The following is a 25177-nucleotide window of genomic DNA, read 5'->3' as shown; positions in this document are numbered from 1 at the left end:
TGGTCATAAATCAGCTGAGAGGAGCTCAGAAAAAAAGACAAACAAGAGATCTACTAACGCTTCCATAAGGCTGAACGAGCTCACTGTCATATTCTCAGTTAACTCATTCTAAAGATGAAAGAAATTCCGATTCTTCAAATTAGCCTGAAATTGACGCAAATCGAAAAAAAGCCATTTATCGTGCTCTGAGGTTTCTCCTGGACCCTAAAACATAATAATCAACTTTTTTTTTTTAACCCCTTCCTGGCAAACAAAATTTGTATTAAAAAATTTGGGGAAATTCAAAAGCAAATTAGATTTTTCTAAAACTGGCTATCCCTTTAATGGTTCCTTTTAACATACCTCATAGGATATATACAACTTCTATATACATTCCTGCTCGCACAGGACCCAGCTTTCCTGGAATCCTGAACGGCTAATCTCCCCCATTCTCTCGCTCTATGGGTACCAGCATTAGATGAGGGCTCAGTTTGGGAACACGGGATGGACAGATGTAATGGAAGTGGATGACTGGCGGGATGGCTGCAGGGGCGGCCGCTCTGTCACCTCCGCGTCCCGGGTGCACAGGTAACGGCGGACACATCAATGAAGCCATTAAGCGTTGTCTGGCCGGGCAGCAGTAGAAGTTAATCTTGGCAGCATCTCGGTGCCGGTACCTTGTCCCTTGGCACACGCTCAGACTCCTAATAACCTGCGAGGCTTTAAGCCTCGGATTTCCAGCACATACTGTCCGCCCGCTGCCTTGTTTGGGCAAAAAATGCAAACAACAGAAAGTGTGCAGAGCCGCGGCCGCTCCATTGCTGTCACACGAAAGACTTAAGGGAGAAGTGGAAAACTTCCAGCCCCTCCGAGCCACGAAAGCTCCTCCACTGTATAAATAAGGCTTGCGGGCGTCTCAGGAGGGATGACGCCGATGCTTTATGGCCCCCTTCGCCCGCTTACAGATCGAAAACCCTTCCACCTGTTCTTCCACATCCCTCTGTTTTATATCACCAGCCGAATCTCCCGAGGATTGATGCCCGAGGGTAGACGCGCTCATGAATGAAGGAAATTCTCCTTGTTTAGTAACGTCGACGTTTACAACATAAAGAGATTTGGAAAAGATGTTACGAAATAAGAGGCTGCTGTTCCTTGTGGGGTTTTGGGGACTTTAGTAGTGTTCATCCTGAGCCTTCTGCTTCATGAATACATAACAGGAGGCTGGTGTGATACAAGCAGGGAATATAACGTTGGATATCCTTAATGATGTTGTGCCATCCTTGATGATGTCATTGCATCTTTGATGATATCGAAATATCCTTGATGATGTCATCGCATCTTTGATGATGTTGTGCCATCCTTGATGATGTCATGCCAGTCTTGATGATGTGCCAGCCTTGATTATATCGCTCCAGCCTTGATAATGTTGTGCCATCTTTGATGATATCGTACTATCCTTGATGATGTCATGCCAGCCTTAATGATGTCATGCCAGCCTTAATGATGTCATGCCAGCCTTAATGATGTTATGCCCGCCTTGATTATGTCTTGTCCGCCTTCATGATGTTGTGCCATCCTTGATGATGTCATTGCATCTTTGATGATGTCGTGCCAGCCTTGATTATATCGTGCCAGCCTTGATAATGTCGTGCCATCTTTGATAATATCGTACTATCCTTCATGATGTTGTGCCTTCCTTAATTATGTCGTGCCAGCCTTAATGATGTTGTTCCAGTCTTGATTATCTTTTGCCAGCCTTCATGATGTTGTGCCATCCTTGATGATGTCATTGCATCTTTGAAGATGTCGTGCCAGCCTTGATTATATCGTGCAGCCTTGATAATGTCGTGCCATCTTTGATGATATCGTACTATCCTTGAAGATGTCATGCCAGTTTTGATGATGTTGTGCCATCCTTGATGATGTCGTGCCTTCCTTGATGATGTCGTGCCTTCCTTGATGATGTTGTGCCTTCCTTGATGATGTTGTGCTTTCCTTGATGATGTCGTGCTTTCCTTGATGATGTCATGCCAGCTTTGATGATGTGCCATCCTTGATGATGTTGTGCTTTCCTTGATGATGTTGTGCCTTCCATGATGATGTCATGCCAGCCTTGATGATGTTGTGCCTTCCTTGATGATGTCATGCCAGCCTTGATGATGTTGTGCCTTCCTTGATGATGTCATGCCAGCATTGATGATGTTGTGCCTTCCTTGATGATGTTGTGCTTTCCTTGATGATGTCGTGCCTTCCTTGATGATGTTGTGCTTTCCTTGATGATGTCGTGCTTTCCTTGATGATGTTGTGCTTTCCTTGATGATGTTATGCCTTCCATGATGATGTCATGCCAGCCTTGATGATGTTGTGCCTTCCTTGATGATGTCATGCCAGCCTTGATGATGTGCCTTCCTTGATGATGTCATGCCAGCCTTGATGATGTTGTGCCTTCCTTGATGATGTTGTGCTTTCCTTGATGATGTCGTGCCTTCCTTGATGATGTTGTGCCATCCTTGATGATGTCATTGCATCTTTGATGATGTCGTGCCAGCCTTGATTATATCGTGCAGCCTTGATAATTTCGTGCCATCTTTGATGATATCGTACTATCCTTGATGATGTCATGCCAGTTTTGATGATGTCGTGCCATCCTTGATGATGTAGTGCCTTCCTTGATGATGTCGTGCCTTCTTTGATGATGTCGTGCCTTCCTTGATGATGTTGTGCCTTCCTTGATGATGTTGTGCTTTCCTTGATGATGTCGTGCTTTCCTTGATGATGTCATGCCAGCTTTGATGATGTTGTGCCATCCTTGATGATGTTGTGCTTTCCTTGATGGTTTTGTGCCTTCCTTGATGATGTTGTGCTTTCCTTAATGATGTTGTGCCTTCCATGATGATGTCATGCCAGCCTTGATGATGTTGTGCCTTCCTTGATGATGTCATGCCAGCCTTGATGATGTTGTGCCTTCCTTGATGATGTCATGCCAGCCTTGATGATGTTGTGCCTTCCTTGATGATGTCGTGCCTTCCTTGATGATGTTGTGCCTTCCTTGATGATGTTGTGCCTTCCTTGATGATTTCGTGCCTTCCTTGATGATGTCGTGCCTTCCTTGATGATGTTGTGCCTTCCTTAATGATGTTGTGCCTTCCTTGATGATGTCGTGCCTTCCTTGATGATGTCGTGCCTTCCTTGATGATGTCGTGCCTTCCTTGATGATGTCGTGCCTTCCTTGATGATGTTCTGCCTTCCTTGATGATGTTGTGCTTTCCTTGATGATGTTGTGCCTTCCTTGATGATGTTGTGCCTTCCTTGATGATGTTGTGCCTTCCTTGATGATGTCGTGCCTTCCTTGATGATGTCGTGCCTTCCTTGATGATGTTGTGCCTTCCTTGATGATGTTGTGCCTTCCTTGATGATGTTGTGCCTTCCTTAATGATGTTGTGCCTTCCTTGATGATTTCGTGCCTTCCTTGATGATGCTGTGCCTTCCTTGATGATGTTGTGCTTTCTTTGATGATGTCGTGCCTTCCTTGATGATTTCGTGCCTTCCTTGATGATGCTGTGCCTTCCTTGATGATGTTGGGCTTTCTTTGATGATGTCGTGCCTTCCTTGATGATGTCGTGCCTTCCTTGATGATGTCGTGCCTTCCTTGATGATGTCGTGCCTTCCTTGATGATGTTCTGCTTTCGTTGATGATGTCGTGCCTTCCTTGATGATGTTATGCTATCTTTGAAGATGCAGTTAAGGGGATATTTGTATACATGTGTGCCTAAAAGATGTCAGCCCAGCCTCTGGGACCACCCCTGTTAATCCTCTGGGACTACCCCTAATCCTCTCCAGTCTTTCCTCTCCATAGGGCTGAATAGAGAGGTAACTATTACAGTCTGGGGGTTAGTGAAATCTCTGTTTGTTAGGCCATCCTGCCAGCTCTATACCTGCTTCTTTTTACCCACTGGTTTTATAGAGATCACAGTGGGGTGATGCTTGTAAAACTGGTGAATCTCAGCCATGTAGAGATGTAGCAGCCACGAACATGATAGTACGACAGCATAGTACGACAGTAATGTGATGTAGGTGTCTACGCTGTCCTAGAGAAATAGTGTAATACAGCTGCCACATCTGTAACATAAGCAATACGTTCCATATGGGATAACCTGCAGTATCTGCCATAATCTTGTATATATGCCTCGGTCAAGAAAAAGTGGCTTGTTGCTGCCGGACCTGGCAAACAGTACCTGTAGCAAGCTCCCACTGGCCCCCTACTCTGTGCCATCTACTGAGAAAGGCCCCATAAGTAGTGAAACATATATTAAAGAGATTCTATCAGCAGGTTTTTGCTATGTAATCTGACAGCAGCAGGTTGTAGGGGCAGAGACCCTGATTCCAGCGATGTATCTCTTAGTTTACTGGGTGCCGCAGTTGTGATAGAATCACACTTTTCTCTGCTGCAGATCTGGCAGAGCTTAACTCCGCCCACATCACTGATTGGTGGGGGGGCGTGGCTGGACCAGGAGGCACGAGACACCTAGTCCTCTAGTGATAATCTCCTGCTGATAAATCACTGATTGTATTGAAACAGCAAAACACAGTCTAGTAAGTGACACAATGCCAGAATCAGGTTCTCTGCCCCTACACTATGCTGCTTGGTGATGACTTACCAAGTTAGGAATTACCTTGTAATGGCAATATCTTATAAAATTGATCATTCACTTACATTTCATTGCAAAAAGGTTTTGTTTTTATTATTATTATTATTTTTTGTACTGTGGAGGCAGACAGAGGTCCAGCATCAGATTGTGATTTTTTTTTACCTCCTTCTAACTCTCTCTCTGCTTCCTTTGAATTTTTTGGTTCTACGATTGACCTATCTCCCACTTTGCACCAGATCATAATTCAAAGGAAATCATCCCAGCTCCCCTATTAAAAGTTACAATGAACTTAAAAAATAATATACTTAATTTTTTTCAAATGATCTATATTTTGTCAAGTAAACATTAGCACACGTCAGACTTCTGAGGATTTTGATCTTTTTTTTCCGATTTGCCCTCCGCATTGCAGAATCTGAATCTTCTTCTCCTCACTAATGACCAGGAGATAAGAACGTCCTTTTCTGCAGTCTCGCTTCCTCCCAGTTTAATGGTCTCTCTTGCTTTGTAAGCAATGCAGACAGAAACGTCCGTTCCATCTCTCCAGCAATCATTCCTCGCTTCACTGTCCAGAGCCAAGATTTATCCAAGACACCGAGCAATTTATTCCTCTATCCTGCGCACACACAAAATGTGACACGAATGCAAAAAAAATCCGTAAAAAAAAAATTTCTATGTTAAATCAGTTTTTTTTTTTTTAATCAATGCATGAGCCGGTGAAAGGTTTTGAGCTTCTCAGTCGTCGCCTTTAAATCTTCTCCTAATATTAAATCTTCTTTTGCTTCCAGATGACAGATCTACGGTGCTATTGACTGATGCTGATTTCGGAGAGTCATCGAAACAGAAGTCGTTAACTGTCACTCACACGGTGCATTACCAGTCCGTCTCACAGGCTACAGGGCCCCTGGTCGATGTGTCAGACGCGCGGCCCGGGACAAGTAAGTATTCTTACATTTTGTATATGTATATAGCAATTTTATATATATATATATACAGTACAGACCAAAAGTTTGGACACACCTTCTCATTTAAAGATTTTTCTGTATTTTCATGACTTTGAAAATTGTACATTCACACTGAAGGCATCAAAACTATGAATTAACACATGTGGAATTATATACTTAACAAAAAAGTGTGAAACAACTGAAAATATGTCTTATATTCTAGGTTCTTCAAAGTAGCCACCTTTTGCTTTGATGACTGCTTTGCACACTCTTGGCATTCTCTTGATGAGCTTCAAGAGGTAGTCACCGGAAATGGTCTTCCAACAATCTTGAAGGAGTTCCCAGAGATGCTTAGCACTTGTTGGCCCTTTTGCCTTCACTCTGCGGTCCAGCTCACCCCAAACCATCTCGATTGGGTTCAGGTCTGGTGACTGTGGAGGCCAGGTCATCTGGCGTAGCCCCCATCACTCTCCTGCTTGGTCAAATAGCCCTTACACAGCCTGGAGGTGTGTTTGGGGTCATTGTCTTGTTGAAAAATAAATGATGGTCCAACTAAACGCAAACGGGATGGAATAGCATGCCGCTGCAAGATGCTGTGGTAGCCATGCTGGTTCAGTATGCCTTCAATTTTGAATAAATCCCCAACAGTGTCGCCAGCAAAGCACCTCCACAGCATCACACCTCCTCCTCCATGCTTCACGGTGGGAACCAGGCATGTAGAGTCCATCCGTTCACCTTTTCTGCGTCGCACAAAGACACGGTGGTTGGAACCAAAGATCTCAAATTTGGACTCATCAGACCAAAGCACAGATTTCCACTGGTCTAATGTCCATTCCTTGTGTTCTTTAGCCCAAACAAGTCTCTTCTGCTTGTTGCCTGTCCTTAGCAGTGGTTTCCTAGCAGCTATTTTACCATGAAGGCCTGCTGCACAAAGTCTCCTCTTAACAGTTGTTGAAGAGATGTGTCTGCTGCTAGAACTCTGTGTGGCATTGACCTGGTCTCTAATCTGAGCTGCTGTTAACCTGCGATTTCTGAGGCTGGTGACTCAGATAAACTTATCCTCAGAAGCAGAGGTGACTCTTGGTCTTCCTTTCCTGGGGCGGTCCTCATGTGAGCCAGTTTCTTTGTAGCGCTTGATGGGTTTTGCAACTGCACTTGGGGACACATTCAAAGGTTGCCCAATTTTTCGAACTGACTGACCTTCATTTCTTAAAGTAATGATGGTCACTCGTTTTTCTTTACTTAGAATTTGTATTATGGCAAGAAAAAAGCAGCTAACAGTCTATTCAGTAGGACTATCAGCTGTGTATCTACCAGACTTCTGCACAACACAACTGATGGTCCCAACCCCATTTATAAGGCAAGAAATCCCACTTATTAAACCTGACAGGGCACACCTGTGAAGTGAAAACCATTTCCGGTGACTACCTCTTGAAGCTCATCAAGAGAATGCCAAGAGTGTGCAATGCAGTCATCAAAGCAAAAGGTGGCTACTTTGAAGAACCTAGAATATAAGACATATTTTCAGTTGTTTCACACTTTTTTGTTAAGTATATAATTCCACATGTGTTAATTCATAGTTTTGATGCCTTCAGTGTGAATGTACAATTTTCAAAGTCATGAAAATACAGAAAAATCTTTAAATGAGAAGGTGTGTCCAAACTTTTGGTCTGTACTGTATATATATATATATATAATATATATAATATATATATTATTTTTAGTTTTTTTATTTTTATATATATATATATATATATATATATATATATATATATATATATATACAGTACAGACCAAAAGTTTGGACACACCTTCTGATTTAAAGATTTTTCTGCATTTTCATGACTATGAAAATTGTACATTCACACTGAAGGCATCAAAACTATGAATTAACACATGTGGAATTATATACTTAACAAAAAAGTGTGAAACAACTGAAAATATGTCTTATATTCTAGGTCCTTCAAAGTAGCCACCTTTTGCTTTGATGACTGCTTTGCACACTTTTGGCATTGTCTTGATGAGCTTCAAGTGGTAGTCACTGGAAGTGGTCTTCCAACAATCTTGAAGGAGCTCCCAGAGATGCTTAGCACTTCTTGGCCCTTTTGCCTTCACTCTGCGGTCCAGCTCACCCCAAACCATCTCGATTGGGTTCAGGTCTGGTGACTGTGGAGGCCAAGTCATCTGGCGTAGCACCCCATCACTCTCCTTCTTGATAAAATAGCCCTTAAACAGCCTGGAGGTGTGTTAGGGGTCATTGTCCTGTTGAAAAATAAATGATGGTCCAACTAAACGCAAACTGAATGGAATAGCATGCCGCTGCAAGATGCTGTGGTAGCCATGCTGGTTCAGTATGCCTTCAATTTTGAATAAATCCCCAACAGTGTCACCAGCAAAGCACCCCCCACACCATCACACCTCCTCCTCCATGCTTCACGGTGGGAACCAGGCATGTAGAGTCCATCCGTTCACCTTTTCTGCGTCGCACAAAGACACGGTGGTTGGAACCAAAGATCTCAAATTTGGACTCGTCTGACCAAAGCACAGATTTCCACTGGTCTAATGTCCATTCCTTGTGTTCTTTAGCCCCCCTGCTTGTTGCCTGTCCTTAGCAGTGGTTTCCTAGCAGCTATTTTACCATGAAGGCCTGCTGCACAAAGTCTCCTCTTAACAGTTGTTGTAGAGATGTGTCTGCTGCTAGAACTCTGTGTGGCATTGACCTGGTCTCTAATCTGAGCTGCTGTTAACCTGCGATTTCTGAGGCTCGTGACTCGGATAAACTTATTCTCAGAAGCAGAGGTGACTCTTGGTCTTCCTTTCCTGGGGCTGTTCTCATGTGAGCCAGTTTCTTTGTAGCGCTTGATGGTTTTTGCAACTGCACTTGGGGACACTTTCAAAGTTTTCCCAATTTTTCGCACTGACTGACCTTCATTTCTTAAAGTAATGATGGCCACTCGTTTTTCTTTACTTAGCTGTTTTTTTCTTGCCATAATACAAATTCTAACAGTCTATTCAGTAGGACTATCAGCTGTGTATCCACCTGACTTCTGCACAACACAACTGATGGTCCCAACCCCATTTATAAGGCAAGTAATCCCACGTATTAAACCTGACAGGGCACACCTGTGAAGTGAAAACCATTTGCGGTGACTACCTCTTGAAGCTCTTCAAGAGAATGCCAAGAGTGTGCAAAGCAGTCATCAAAGCAAAAGGTGGTTACTTTGAAGAACCTAGAATATAAGACATATTTTCAGTTGTTTCACACTTTTTTGTTAAGTATATAATTCCACATGTGTTAATTCATAGTTTTGATGCCTTCAGTGTGAATGTACAATTTTCGAAGTCATGAAAATACAGAAAAATCTTTAAATGAGAAGGTGTGTCCAAATTTTTGGTCTGTACTGTATATATATATATACATTTTTGTATATTTATATACTGTATATATATATTTTTTTATATATACATTTTTGTATATTCATATATTTGTGTAGAAATGATAATGAGCTGTCCCAGTTCAAAAAGTTCCCCCCTATTTATTTAGCTAATTGCTGGGGAAAAAGGTTGATTGGGCATACTCTATCCTCCTTGAGCACATTTTGGAGGATTGGTCCTAATATTCATGAACACTTAGGTTATGTGCACACGATCAGGAATTGCTTGCAGAAATTCCTGCAGCGTTTCTGTAAGGTTCTGCACCTCTTGGTAGAAAAACGCTGCGAAATTCCACATGTTTTAGATGCTTTTTTTGTGCGTTTTTGCCTGCGGATTTGCCATGCAGTTTTTTCCCAATGCATTGTACAGGAAAAGCGCGGCTAAATCCGCGCAAAGAATGGACATGCTGCTTCTTTTTCCGCACACGAAATTCCTGATCATGTGCACAGAACTTCCAAAATCCCATAGAAAATGCTGGGATAAGGTGAGCAATGAATTTTTGGGGCCAAATCTGCGCGGATTTGCTGCAGCAAAAATGTATAAAAAACGCACCATGTGCACATAGCCTTAGAGGGATAGATAGCAAAATTCTGATTGCCTGCAGTCACCACTAGGTGGAGCTCAGAAGACACTTTTACCATTGAGATCAAAGAGTATGCAGCAAACTCTTACACTCCCCCTAGTGTCGGTTGCAGTCAGTGCAGGGGAGTTATGCATTAATCAATCTTTCTATAACCAAACTAATTAAAACTGAGCTTTGTATTTCTGCCAGACCTCCCACCAGTCTGAAGAGTAGGGCTCTAAAATGTCAAATGGTCCATAGGACGGTCGATGATAGCCAGCGCTTCATTCTAACAGGCCATTTCAGAGCCCCGTTTTTGGAATTGTTGTCAGTTCTAGCGGTCATACCCCCAGCAATCAGCAAATTATCAACTATACTTTGCAAAAATCAACACTTGCCGATAAGGACAACACTTTTAAAATTTCTCTTAGGCGCCATTGTTTTTTTACGTTTATATTTTCTTTAGATAGATTTTTATACATTGCTAATTTTTTATGGATTTAGATATGTTTTACAATATGCATTTTTTAAAAAAACACTTGAAAGCAAAAAAAACAGGAAAAACTGAGCGAGAAAAACAAGCAATTTCAGCGTAAATTATTATTTATTATTATAGTGCCATTTATTCCATGGCGCTTTTCATGTGAAAAGAGGTATACGTAGTAAAAACACATACAATAATCTTGAAAACGAGTCAGCGACTGGTACAGGAGGAGGAGGGAGGACCCTGCTGCGAGGGCTCACAGTCTACAAGGGATGGGTGAGGATACAGTAGGTGAGGGTAGAGCTGGTCGTGCAGCGGTATGGTGGAGCAGTGGTTACTGCAGGTTGTAGGCTTGTCGGAAGAGGTGGGTCTTCAGGCTCCTTTTGAAGATTTCCACGGTAGGCAGGAGTCTGATGCTTTGGGGTAGAGAGTTCCAGAGTAGGGGGGATGCACGGGAGAAATCTTGTATGCGATTCTGGGAAGAGGAGATAAGAGGGGAGTAGAGAAGGAGATCTTGTGAGGATCGGAGGTTGCGTGCGGGTATGTAACAGGAGACTAGGTCACAGATATATGGGGGAGACAGGTTGTGGATGGCTTTGTATGCCATGGTTAGGGTTTTGTACTGGAGTCTCTGGGCAATGGGGAGCCAGTGAAGGGATTGGCAGAGAGGAGAGGCCGGGGAATAGCGGGGGGTCAGGTGGATTAGTCGGGCAGCAGAGTTTAGGATAGATTGGAGGGTGCGAGAGTGTTAGAAGGGAGGCCACAGAGCAGGAGGTTGCAGTAGTCAAGGTGGGAGATGATGAGGGTGCGCACTAGTGTTTTTGCAGATTCATGGTTTAGGAATGTGCGGATCCGGGAGATATTTTTGAGTTGGAGTCGGCAGGAAGTGGAAAGGGCTTGGATATGTGGTTTGAAGGAGAGATCAGAGTCCAGGGTTACCCCAAGGCTGTGAGCTTGCAGGATTGGGGAGAGTAAACAGCCTTTGACTATGATGGATAGGTCAGTTGGGGGGCTTGAATGAGAGGGTGGAAAGATGGCGAATTCTGTTTTGTCCATGTTACGTTTTAGAAATCTAGCAGAGAAGAAGGATCAGATAGCGGACAGACATTGTGGGATTTTGGTTAGTAGGGAGGAGATATCGGGTCCAGAGAGGTAGATCTGTGTGTCATCCGCATAGAGGTGATATTGAAAGCCGTGAGACTCTATGAGCTCTCCAAGGCCAAAGGTGTAGATGGAGGAGAGTAGGGGTCCTAGAACTGAACCTTGGGGACTCCGACAGATAGGGGGCGAGGTGAGGCGGTGGTGTGTGAGTGGGAGACGCTGAATGTCCGGTCTGTTAGGTATGAGGAGATCCAGGATAGGACCAAGTCTGTGATGAGAGAGTCTGTAGTAAGAGGGAATGGTCCACTGTGTCGAAGGCAGATGACAGGTCCAGGAGGAGGAGGACAGAGTAGTGTCGCTTGGATTTGGCGGTTAGTAGGTCGTTGGTGACTTTAGTCAGGGCAGTTTCAGTAGAATGGTGCGGTCGGAAGCAAGATTGGAGGCGGAAGAGGGAGCAGGAGGAGAGGTGGGAGGACAGTTCAAAATGGATGTGTTGTTCCAGTAGTTTTCAGGCATAAGGGAGAAGTGATATGGGGCAATAGCTAGATGCAGGTGATGGGTCAAGGGAGGGCTTTTTGAGGATGGGTGTGATCGAGGCATGATTGAAGCATGAGGGGAAACGTAAATAAAAGGCTCTGAACAAGCCTATGATTGCGGATTCCATCTTGAAATACACGTCAAGTCTGACAACACTCAGAACACCACACAAGCCCCTTCACATGAAATAGAAAATGTATGGATTAAATATTTTTTTGTGCCGGTGTGTAAAAAAAAAAGTAGCATGTTACTTATTTTGTTTTGACTGTGAGCCTCACCTGCTAAATACTGGCAGCATAACCAGTGCAAATACCCGTCAGAAATCCAAAGCTCAGTTTTAATTAACGTGCTTATAGAATCACTAGATGGTGGCCCGATTCTAATGCATCGGGTATTCTAGAATATGTATGCGGCCGACCGGGCGCAATCAGCAGAGCGGTATTTAAATTTGGCGCCAAAATCGCTGATTGGTTGAGGCCGGCAACCGCGACCAATTAGCAAAGCTTTGTTAAAATTTGGCGCCTATATCGCAGATTGGTCACGGCCGGGGGCCGCGACCAATCAGCAGAGCGGGGTTTAAATTTGGCGGCAATAATGCTGATTGGTTGCGGCCGGCGGTCGCGACCAATCAGCAGAGCGTTATTTAAATTTGGCGCCAATAATGGTGATTGGTCACGGCCGCGACTAATCAGCAGAGCGGTGTTTAAATTTGTCGCCAATAATGCTGGTTATTCGTGACCGGTAACCGCGACCAATGAGCAGAGCGGTGTTTAAATATGGCGCCAATATCGCTGATTGGTCGCGGCCGGCCACCACGACCAATCAGCGAAGCGGTGTTTAAATTTGGCGACAATATCGCTGATTGGTCACGGCCGGTGGTTGCGACTAATCAGCAGAGCGAGGTTTAAATTTGGCGCCAATACTGCTGATTGGTCGCGGTTGCTGGCCGTGACCAATCAGCAGAGCGGTGTTTAAATTTGGCGCCAATGTTGCTGATTGGTCGCGGCCGGCGACCACGAGCAATCAGCAGAGCGGAGTTTACATTTGGCGCCAAAATCTCTGATTGGTCGCGCCCGGCGGTCGCGACCAATCAGCAGAGCGGGGTTTAAATTTTGCGCCAATACTGCTCATTGGTCGCGGCCCGCGACCGCGACCAATCAGCAGAGCGTTGTTTAAATTTGGCACCAATCTCGCTGATTGGTCGCGTCTGCCGTCCGTGACCAATCAGCAGAGCGTTGTTTAAATTTGGCGCCAATCAGCAGAGCGTTGTTTAAGTTTGGCGCCAATCTCGCTGATTGGTCGCGGCTGGCGGCTGCGACCAATCAGCACAGCGGTGTTTACATTTGGCGCCAATCTCGCTGATTAGTCACGGTCGGCCGGCGGCCGCGACCAGTCAGCAGAGCGGTGTTTAAATTTGCAGCCTATATCGCTGATTGGTCGCGGCCGGCCACCGCGACCAATGAGCAGAGCGGCGTTTAAATTTGCTGCCCATCTCGCTGATTGGTCGCGGTGGCCGGCCGCGATTAATCAGCAGAGCGGCGTTTAAATTTGCCGCCCATCTCGCTCATTGGTCGCGGTAGCCGGCCACCGCGACCAATCAGCAGAGCGGCGTTTAAATTTGCCGCCCATCTCGCTCATTGGTCGCGGTGGCTGGCCGCGATTAATCAGCAGAGCGGCGTTTAAATTTGCCGCCCATCTCGCTGATTGGTCACGGCCGGCCACCGCGACCAATCAGCAGAGCGGCGTTTAAATTTGCCGCCCATCTCGCTGATTGGTCGCGGCTGGCCACCGCGACCAATCAGCACAGCGGCGTTTAAATTTGCCGCCCATCTCGCTGATTGGTCGCGGCCGGCCACTGCGACCAATCAGCGTCGTATTAGTGTGGGCCCGGGAGCGCCGCTGCTTGTGCGGCTCCGTATTAGCGAGGACCGGGGAGCGGCGCTGCCTGTGCGGCTTCTTCTGCTGCGAGCAGCTGGGAGATGAGCGGCTGCTCGCAGCAGAAGCATCCCGACCGGCGGCGCCGCTCCCCGGTCCTCCGTTCACACTTGCTGTCGGGAGATCAGCGGGCCAAGCCGCTGATCTTCCGACGTTAGCCGCATGGAGGTCAGCGGCGCCAGTCGGGGTAGTTGTGCAGCTAGCGCCGCTCATCTCCCCGCTACATCGCCGCTGACCTCCGTCTGCCAGATGAGCCGCTAACGGCTGCCATCTTTTTTCAGAAATCCCGCGGCGCTGATTGGCCGCTGCCGGACCCATGAGCGACGCGGGATTTCCAGGACAGACAGACAGACAGACGGGATAAGACAATTATATAGTAGATTGATTGATACCTAAATCCCCTACAATTCCTGCAGCCACCACTAGGGGGAGTGCAAGAGTTTACTGCGTACTCTTTATACTTGGATCTCGATGGTAAAAGTGTGCAGTAATCTTCTGAGCTCCCCCTAGTGGTGGCTGCAGGCAATCAAAATCTTATTATCAATTGTTCTTATATTGTATTAGGACCGAGCCTTCAAAATGTGCCCCGGGCAGATAGAGTGCGCCCATTCACCCTCCCCTGTTACAGCTTCATTAATTAATTTGCTAATTTAAGGCTTGGTAAATAATTATACTTTCTGTAATCAGCTGGAATTCGGTTAATAATATATGAAGTTATTTTCTCTGTCTCCGAGTGGTAGAATTAATTGATTGAAAGCCTGGGAGGAAAAAAAAGAAATGCAAAATTGAATCCTACATAATCAGACTCGCACTGGAGAGCACAGGAGGTAGCGTGCTTAACCCTTCCAAAGCCATCACTGCTGTGCCTTTGTATCCCAAAAAAAATCTATCATTTGGGACCGGATGGTGTATATATTGACTTGTTGCAACAAGTGAATATATACACCATCCGGTCCTGAAATCATAGATGACAAGTCCAGTGAAAATTGGCAAAAAATTGACGATTATTTATTTATTTTTTTAATATAAAGGAAAACAAACTATTCTTGGTTTCTATTATATGTAAATCATGGTGTCTCTTTTCAAGGGACGGTCATGATAATGCCTTTAGTAAATTCATCGATCAGCTCTAGCTTTATTTCATCTGGCCACACATTTTCCCCACAGCGGCCACTACTGGTGGAATGTAGTATTGCATGACTCCTATTCTAATGAATGGTTATCCATCTAACTCATGGCCTCCAGAATTGAGACCACCCTTAATTAGTTTCTCTCTGCTCTAATGAATAGAGGGGATTAGATGGGGCACATAGGAGGGTGATCATGAGACAACCCCTTTTTATTTTGGGGAGAAAAAAAAAATTCCCCAAAATATTGAATCTACAATATGTCTGGCTATTCCAAGTAGCATGTCAATTACGGACACTATACAATTCTATATGCAGCTTTGGCTGCGACCAGAGAACAGGACATCAGTTTCTTAAAAATAGTATATGATTCACCGTCATTGAAAATCTTAATCAAATGTTCAAGATCGGAGCTGCACTTTCCATTTTGCAAAGAAATCTTTACCGCATCGACTCTTCCGTGCCCTAAATCCCTATTTATAGACGCTCGTTATTTATTTTAGAGAAGAAAATCCTTCGGCTTAAAAAAAAGAGGAAAAAAAAAAAAGTTGCTTCATAAACTATGCATAAGGTTGTTCTCAGGAGACGTAAGAATACCGCAGCAGGGTGCGGAGAGCCACAGCAGGATAATAGGGCAATTGGGGTAAAAAGCCATATTATATCCGACGGCGCTGTCTAGCCAGGCTAAAAATACGCCGGCCGTCTCTCAGGCAGACCTGACATTTACTGACGTGCGGGAATTCTCCGAGAGCCGAAGCAAAGAGTAGGAGTTCAGGGAGCGGATGACTGATGTGAAAGCCGCGGTGAAGGGGAGCACACAGCCGCTGCCGGCACATTTATCAGACATCGGGACTTTACGCCTCGCGGACACAGATGTGGATGTCGTACTGCTCGGACTCTCCTGGGAATGTTTTTGAGATTATTTATTGTTTAGTTTATTAAATTCTAAATCGTTTTTTTTATAAGAAATAAATGGCATCATTACCCGTAAGCCGGAGGCAAAACTGGGCATGGGAGCATAAAGCATGGTGACACCCTCTGAGGACGGCCCTGGAAAGTGGAATAGAATGAAAATATAAGTCATTCTTTAGTGTTTAGTCGTTTTTTTTAGTTCTAGGAAAGCTTTGTGACCACAAATATGGCTGCCGGAAATGACCGAGATTGCATTATGCTGCACAGATGGGTAATGGAGATCCAAGTGAAAGACTATCTGTAATAGCAACTATAATCGGTGTCACCCAACTTTCCGAGATCCAGAGAAGTAAATAAAAAAAAATGAAAAATTTTTTTTTTTTACTTATTGTTTTCTTATATTTTACTGATCGGTAATAACATTGCATATTATACTCCATGTTGCTTAGAATCAGCCTGCCACTCAGGTTAGCAGCACATATAATGTAGTATGTTCTGGGAAATCACATTTCCTCTCCATCAGATAAGTGAAGGTTGCCTTTTGTAAGCATTAGATATATTACCAGATCTCTCAACTTAGAAGAATAAGAAAGAGGGGCCCACACTGTGTAGCATGACAAGGTCATTTTTAGTTTACGCAAAGCAACTTCCCTAATTTCTACATCTTTTATGTGTCCACATGGAAATATTCCTTCTAGCAAAGTCGCCCACAGAGTATGGTTCCCTTTCATGGTACCCTATGCCATACACACTGAATGATGTCTCCATTGTCCCACACACATTGTGACGCCCCACCGCCACGCATACACAGTATAATTCTTCCCACAGTCACCAACATGCATGATATGATGCCCCCACAGTTTTCCCCCACACAGCATGATGCCCCCACTGCTGCACAGTACATTTCCCCACAATATAAGTGTCCTACAAACATAGTATGATGTTCCCACAGTATGTTCCCCCCACGCAGTATGATGCCCCACAGCACCCCCTACTGAGCATAATTTCCCCTTAGCCCCCCACACACACAGTATGATGCCCCCCCACACAGTATGATGCCCCCCCACGGTCCCCAAAATGCACAGTATGATGCCCCCAGTGTCTTCCCTCACAAATTATGTGTCCACAGCCCATAACAGTACATTTCGCCACCATTTGATGCCCCCAGTGCCCCCACACACAGTATGATGCCCCCCACAGTCCCCAACATGCATTGTATGATGCCTCCATAGTTTTCCCCCACACAGCATGATGCCCAAACAGCCACACAGTACATTTCCCCACAATATGATGCCCCTAGTGTCCCCCACACACAGTATGATGTTCCCAGAGTACGTACCCCCCCACACAGTATGATGCCCCCACAGCACTCCACACACAGTATGATGCCCCCACAAAATGCACAATATGTAGACTGCTCAGTCTTCCTCCATAAAAAATTGATGCCTCCACAACCCCTTACTGCATATTTCTCCACAATATGATGCCCCCAGTGCCCCTACACAAAGTATGATGCCCCATTGTCCACCCCACACAATAACATGCCTTACAGCCACCGAGACACAATATGATGCCCCCACAGCTCTCCACACACAGTATGGTTCCCCCCACGGTCACACCATATACAATATGATGCCTCCTACCATACATTCCCCACAGTATGATGCCATAGTGTCCCCCATGTAGTATGATGTAATCACATCCACTCTCACAGGCAGTGGGAGTTGAAGATGTTAAATCACAGCTGTTAAATAGCCAGTACTACAATACATCAAAGTAGGGACACTGAACAAGCATGAGCGTTCAGGGGGATGTGAAGTTAGAGCTATTAGATAGCCAGTACCATAGTACACCAAAGAAGAGACACTGAACAAGTAGGAAGGTGCTGGGAGAGGTGGCCAGTACTGGTATGCACCAAAGCAGACATTGTACTAGCAGGAGAATGCTGGAAGATGTGAAACCAGGGCTACTAAATAGCTGGTACTACAATGCACTAACGCAGAGACACTGAGCCAGTGGGATGGTGCTGGGAGATGTGAAGTCCAGGGTACTAGATAGCCAATATTATAGCACACTCAAACAAAGACACTGAACCAGGGGTGATGGAAGATTTGAAGTCACAGCTAGTAGATAGGCAGTATTACAGTGCACCAAAGCAGAGACACTGAACAAGCAGTGGGCCTTTGAGATATGAAGTCAGAGTTGTAATATAACCACTACGACAATGCACCAAATCAGGGACTCTGAACCAGCAGGAGGATGCTGGGAGATGTGAATTCAGAGCTTTTAGATAAGCAGTGTTATAATGTACCAAAATTGAGACACTGAACCAGCAAGGGGTGCTGTCAGAACTATTGGATTGCCAGTACTGCAATGTACCAAAGCAACCAATGCAGAAGCGCTGAACTAGAAGGGGGATACTGAAAGATATGAAGTCGGAGCTGTTGAATAGCCAGTATTACAATGCACCAAAGCGAGATGCTGAATAAGCAGGAGAATGCTGGGCGATGTCAAGTTAGAGCTATTAAATAGCCTGTATTATAGTGCACCAAAGCAGAGATACTGAACCAGTAGGAGGGTGATGGTAGATTTGAAGTCAGAGGTAGCCAGTACTAGTATGCACCAAAGCAGACACTGAACCAGCAGGAGGATTCTGTAAGATGTCAAGTGAGAGCTATTAAATAGCCAGTGCACCAAACAGATCCTATGCACCAGAGACACCAAACCAGCAGGGGATGCTAGGAGATGTGAAGTCAGAGCTATTAGATAGCCAGTAGTACTATAAGCCAAAGCAGAAACCGAATCAGCGTCTGGGAAATATGAAGTCAGAGCTGTCAGATAGCTGTGAGAATTCTTCATATGCATAATATATACTGCCCAAGGTATTTACAGGTAAAGTAACTTTCTTAAAGGGAATGTTTCAATATGATATACTGGGGAAAATTGTGGAAGCTACAAATTTCCCCTACAGTGGCCACTACAGGTCAAATCTGATATTACATGGCACCTTTCTAAGTCCAACTTGTGGAAGTCAATGGTTTTTAGTTGCTCTCTGACTTAATAAGAGTGAGCAGATTTCTATAATGTCCATAAACCCTGCACGGAAGAGTGACACCTGTAAGAAAGTCTTGGCCCCGTCACTAGTAGTTGAGTCAGGGTCAGTCTTTTCAATGCCACTTACTTATTTTCATCCCTTTTTTTTACCACTTTTTCTTTGTTACAGATCCAACCACTAGGAAAAACGCTAAAGCCGGTCCGGCGGCTCGCAATAGATACGCAAGTCAGTGGACACTTAATAGACCCCACCCCACCATATCTGCACACACGCTAACAACAGACTGGAGGCTACCAACACCGAGAGCTACCGGATCAGTAGACAAGGAAAGCGACAGCTACAGTGTGAGCCCATCCCAGGACACAGGTAACTCAATTCTTTATGCTGGATAGTAGATTTGTCACTATTTGCATTTTTTAAGTTTAGACACTTTACTACAGTGTTGTAAAGACACGACAATCACTAAACACTTGGTGACCTATAAAACGTAACCTTCAGTGGGGCTCATGATTTGAGACCTTGTTGTATTCTTATGATCCCAGCACTCAAAAACTCTGTAGAAGTTTGGAGTTTTCCTTTAATTGAAGGTTTGGTTCCTGTGTGTGTTATTCTGTATGTATCCTTTGTATTTTGGTTTCTTTGCCTTCTTCTAAAGTCGCTGTTTCGTAATGTAATCAGAACCCCCAATCTATTTTGCAATGGTCCGTTCCACAACAAAACGTCATCATCCTGAACCATTGTGGATCAAACCACTTAATAGAAGCACAGGGGTTCTGACTACATACAGTTATATGAAAAAGTTTGGGCACCCCTATTAATCTTAAGCTTAATGTTTTCTTAAAATTGGTGTTTTTGCAACAGCTATTTCAGTTTGATATATGTAATAACTGTTGGACACAGTAATGTTTCTGCCTTGAAATGAGGTTTATTGTACTAACAGAAAATGTGCAATCTGCATTTAAACAAAATTTGACAGGTGCATAAGTATGGGCACCTCACCAGAAAAGTGACATTAATATTTAGTAGATCCTCCTTTTGCAAAAATAACAGCCTCTAGTCGCTTCCTGAAGCTTTTAATGATTTCCTGGATCCTGGATGAAGGTATTTTTGACCATTCCTCTTTACAAAACAATTCCAGTTCAGTTAAGTTTGATGGTCGCCGAGCATGGACAGCCCTCTTCAAATGATCCCACAGATGTTCAATGATATTCAGGTCTGGGGACTGGGATGGCCATTCCAGAACATTATAATTGTTCCTCTGCATGAATGCCTGAGTAGATTTGGAGCGGTGTTTTGGATCATTGTCTTGCTGAAAGATCCATCCCCTGCGTAACTTCAACTTTATCACTGATTCTTGAACATTATTGTGAAGAATCTGCTGATACTGAGTGGAATCCATGCGTCACTCAACTTTAACAAGATTCCCGGTGCCGGCATTGGCCACACAGCCCCAAAGCATGATGGAACCTCCACCAAATTTTACTGTGGGTAGCAAGTGTTTTTCTTGGAATGCTGTGTTTTTTTGCCGCCATGCATAACGCCTTTTTGTATGACCAAACAACTCAATCTTGGTTTCATCAGTCCACAGGACCTTCTTCCAAAAAGAAATTGGCTTCTCCAAATGTGCTTTTGCCTACCTCAGCCGACTCTGTTTGTGGCGTGCTTGCAGAAACGGCTTCTTTCGCATCACTCTCCCATACAGCTTCTCCTTGTGCAAAGTGCGTTGTATAGTTGACCGATGCACAGTGACACCATCTGCAGCAAGTTGATGCTGCATCTCTCTGGAGGTGGTCTGAGGATTGTCCTTGACTGATCTCACCATTCTTCTTCTCTGCCTTTCTGATGTTTTTCTTGGCCTGCCACTTCTGCCCTTAACAAGAACTGTCCCTGTGTTCTTCCATTTCCTTACTATGTTCCTCACAGTGGAAACTGACAGGTTAAATCTCTGAGACAGCTTTTTGTATCCTTCCCCTGAACAACTATGTTGAATAATCTTTGTTTTCAGATCATTTGACAGTTGTTTTGAGGAGCCCATGATGCCACTCTTCAGAGGAGATTCAAACAGGAGAACAACTTGCAAGTGGCCACTTTAAGTAGCTTTTCTCATGATTGCATACACCTGACTATGAAGTTCAAAGCTCAATGAGGTTACAAAAGCAAAAAAAGTGCTTTAGTAAGTCAGTAAAAAGTTGGTAGGAGCATTTAAAACAAGAAAATGATAAGGGTGCCCATACTTATGCACCTGTCAAATTTTGTTTGAATGCAGATTGCACAATAAACCTCATTTCAAGGCAGAAACATTACTGTGTCCAACAGTTACTACATATATCAAACTGAAATAGCTGTTGCAAAAACATTAAGCTTAAGATTAATAGGGGTGCCCAAACTTTTTCATATAACTGTAAGTGGCCGCCTAGCAGTATAAAGCATGGCAGCCATAAAAAGCACAAGAAATAACATTTCTCTCAAACCATAACTACTACTGCTCATCATCGACATCCTCCTCCTTATCCTGGTTGAACATTTGCAAGAATGTGGAAGCTTTGGTGGTCAAATAGTCATCTAGTGGGTTTCATGGATGTGAGAGTCACACAGAAGACATGGAGACGTCTCTCATAGCCATGGCATCAATAAAGCTTTCCGGATCTGCGGCGTCGATCTAACAAGACCTAAGGTAATGTGGACAACCCTTATAGTGATCTGATGACCTACTGACATGATTCTCGTCCCGATGCCCGTCCCGTGCCGGCAATACTGATGCCATTTCTGTATAAGCCCATCATAAACCGCAGACGCAGAAATCTGTTACTCTCCACCGATGAAACGCTTCTCCCTCAGATTCCTCCAGTTATATTGCAGTTCCTATGGTAACTTCATTTATCAGCCCCTCCGACAAAACTCGATTAGAAAGTCTATTACCAGCAAATGTAAGATTATTTCTATGCGTCTGAATTGCTTTGGACTCAATCCGCCGCGTATGATTTGATATTTTGGAAGGTCATTAAAGACGCCGCTTCCCCCGGCGCTGCAGACGGTTTTATGAATGTAAATGTGAAGGTGATTTCCCCATTGAAATACGGCCTAAGCCAATAAAAGGATTACAAGGAACAGCCATTGATTTTCTTGTAAGCTATTTACCAGATGAGAAATTGCCTTAATATTAGCCGGGATGATAAAGCAATTAAAAATGGTATAGATTAAGAGGCCACGTTTACTGCCACCGCCCGCTGCTCCCGTATTGATTGCATTACGCTGTTTACTCGCATGAAAGTACATTGTGTTTTCATTAGGATGCAGTCGATATGTAGGATTCTGGATTACTAGATGTTCTGGACCATCAGATGTTACATGTTATTACTCGGAGTAACCAGAATTATCCTACTTAGGGCTGACATAGAGGGCAGTGGTGCAGGCACAGACCCTCTATGGCACCACATGGAATCCCTAAAGGTCTGTATTGTAGGCCTATAAGGACACCGTGCATCCTTGAGTGTAACCACCAGCGCCGCAGGCATAACGTCTGTTTTGGGGCCCCGCTTTTAAGAGGGCCCGGCTCTGCACTTGGTAAGGTGCACATCGTAATGTCTGTGAAAAATAAAATGGAGTGATGAAAATTGAATGTTATCCCATTCTAGGTGTTACTGTTTTACTATGGAGTCACTGTGTGTATTCTCTCTGTACTGTGACATCACTGTTTATTATCTCTGTACTGTGAAGTCACTGTGTGCTTTGTTCCTGTACTGTGAAGTCACTGTGTGTATTATCCCTGTACTGTGACATCACTGTGTACTTTGTCCCTGTACTGTGAAGTCACTGTGTACATTATCCCTGTACTGTGACATCACTGTGTGCTTTGTTCCTGTACTGTGACATCACTGTGTGTATTATCCCTGTACTGTGAAGTCACTGTGTGTATTATCCCTGTACTGTGACATCACTGTGTGTATTATCCCTGTACTGTGACATCACTGTGTGCTTTGTTCTTGTACTGTGAAGTCACTGTGTGCATTATCCCTGTACTGTGACATCACTGTGTACTTTATCCCTGTACTGTGAAGTCACTGTGTACATTATCCCTGTACTGTGACATCACTGTGTGCTTTGTTCCTGTACTGTGACATCACTGTGTGTATTATCCCTGTACTGTGACATCACTGTGTGCATTATCCCTGTACTGTGACATCACTGTGTGTATTATCCCTGTACTGTGACATCACTGTGTGCTTTGTTCCTGTACTGTGAAGTCACTGTGTACATTATCCCTGTACTGTGACATCACTGTGTGCTTTGTTCCTGTACTGTGAAGTCACTGTGTGTATTATCCCTGTACTGTGACATCACTGTGTGCATTATCCCTGTACTGTGACATCACTGTGTACATTATCCCTGTACTGTGACATCACTGTGTGCTTTGTTCCTGTACTGTGAAGTCACTGTGTGTATTATCCCTGTACTGTGAAGTCACTGTGTACATTATCCCTGTACTGTGACATCACTGTGTGTATTATCCCTGTACTGTGACATCACTGTGTGCTTTGTTCCTGTACTGTGAAGTCACTGTGTGTATTATCCCTGTACTGTGACATCACTGTGTGCATTATCCCTGTACTGTGACATCACTGTGTGCATTATCCCTGTACTGTGACATCACTGTGTGCTTTGTTCCTGTACTGTGACATCACTGTGTGCATTATCCCTGTACTGTGACATCACTGTGTGCTTTGTCCCTGTACTGTGAAGTCACTGTGTGCATTATCCCTGTACTGTGACATCACTGTGTGCTTTGTCCCTGTACTGTGAAGTCACTGTGTGTATTATCCCTGTACTGTGACATCACTGTGTGCTTTGTTCCTGTACTGTGACATCACTGTGTGTATTATCCCTGTACTGTGACATCACTGTGTTTATTATCTCTGTACTGTGAAGTCACTGTGTACATTATCCCTGTACTGTGACATCACTGTGTGCTTTGTTCCTGTACTGTGAAGTCACTGTGTGCATTATCCCTGTACTGTGACATCACTGTGTGCTTTGTCCCTGTACTGTGAAGTCACTGTGTACATTATCCCTGTACTGTGACATCACTGTGTGTATTATCCCTGTACTGTGACATCACTGTGTGCTTTGTTCCTGTACTGTGAAGTCACTGTGTACATTATCCCTGTACTGTGACATCACTGTGTGCTTTGTTCCTGTACTGTGAAGTCACTGTGTACATTATCCCTGTACTGTGACATCACTGTGTGCATTATCCCTGTACTGTGACATCACTGTGTGCATTATCCCTGTACTGTGACATAACTGTGTGCTTTGTTCCTGTACTGTGAAGTCACTGTGTGTATTATCCCTGTACTGTGAAGTCACTGTGTGCATTATCCCTGTACTGTGACATCACTGTGTGTATTATCCCTGTACTGTGACATCACTGTGTGCATTATCCCTGTACTGTGACATCACTGTGTGCTTTGTTCCTGTACTGTGACATCACTGTGTGCATTATCCCTGTACTGTGACATCACTTTGTGCTTTGTCCCTGTACTGTGAAGTCACTGTGTGCATTATCCCTGTACTGTGACATCACTGTGTGTATTATCCCTGTACTGTGACATCACTGTGTGCTTTGTCCCTGTACTGTGACATCACTGTGTGCTTTGTTCCTGTACTGTGAAATCACTGTGTGTATTATCCCTGTACTGTGACATCACTGTGTGCTTTGTCCCTGTACTGTGACATCACTGTGTGTATTATACGTGCGCAGTGAAATCACTATGTGCGTTACTCTTTCACTGTGTCATCACTGTGTGCTTTAATCCTGTGCTGGGACATTACTATATGCTTTATTCCTCTACTGTGACATCACTTTGTGCTTTGTTCATGTACCGACATCATTATGTACATTCCTTCTAATGTGACATCACTGTGTGCAGGATTTTTGTACTGTGTGCTTTACTCATGCACTGTGGCATCACTACGTAAACTATCCCTGCTCATTATCCCTGCATTGTGACATTACTGTGTTCAAGAGTTTTGTTCTGTGACATTGCTATGTGCATTATCCTTGTACTGTGGCATCACTTTGTGCTTTATTTGTGTACTGTGATATCACTATTTGCATTATCTCTATACTGTGGCATCACTGTGTGCAGGATTTCTTTATTCTGACATGAAGGTGCGTCGGATCTCCGTACTATGACATCACTGTGTGCATTATCCCTGAACTGAGACCTCACTTTCTACTTTGTTCATGTACTGTGACATCACTTTGTGCAGGATTTCTGAGCATTATGCCTCCATAATTACATATCTTTGTGAATCATAGCCTGCACACTAGGAAAAGCCAAAACACCAATTATTTTACCTTTTGACCTCGCTGCTGAGAGCGGCCATGGTCGGCCGAGGCCCCTACTCCAGGTTTCGTTATGGGGTCTCATGGTTACTTGTTACGCCCCTGTGCGTGGCG

At 44.3% G+C, this 25177-nt stretch overlaps 1 protein-coding gene across 2 annotated transcripts in view; it reads left to right on the top strand.

Moving 5' to 3' along the window:
• Positions 1 to 25177, top strand: part of DSCAM (DS cell adhesion molecule) — a 673153-nt gene that overhangs the window by 616362 nt on the left and 31614 nt on the right. For both annotated transcript variants that reach the window (XM_073668460.1, XM_073668459.1), the window contains exons 30-31: positions 5414 to 5563; positions 18886 to 19083. In XM_073668460.1, coding sequence (XP_073524561.1) covers positions 5414 to 5563; positions 18886 to 19083 — 348 coding nt within the window. The remainder of the gene's footprint in view (positions 1 to 5413; positions 5564 to 18885; positions 19084 to 25177) is intronic.

This window comes from Phyllobates terribilis, unplaced genomic scaffold (assembly GCF_046119375.1).
Source record: "Phyllobates terribilis strain yellow unplaced genomic scaffold, ASM4611937v1 Scaffold_2__4_contigs__length_985480577, whole genome shotgun sequence".
In the NCBI taxonomy this organism is placed as follows: domain Eukaryota; kingdom Metazoa; phylum Chordata; class Amphibia; order Anura; family Dendrobatidae; genus Phyllobates; species Phyllobates terribilis.
Note: the sequence above shows the minus strand (reverse complement) of the source record. Positions and strands in the feature narration are given on the sequence as shown.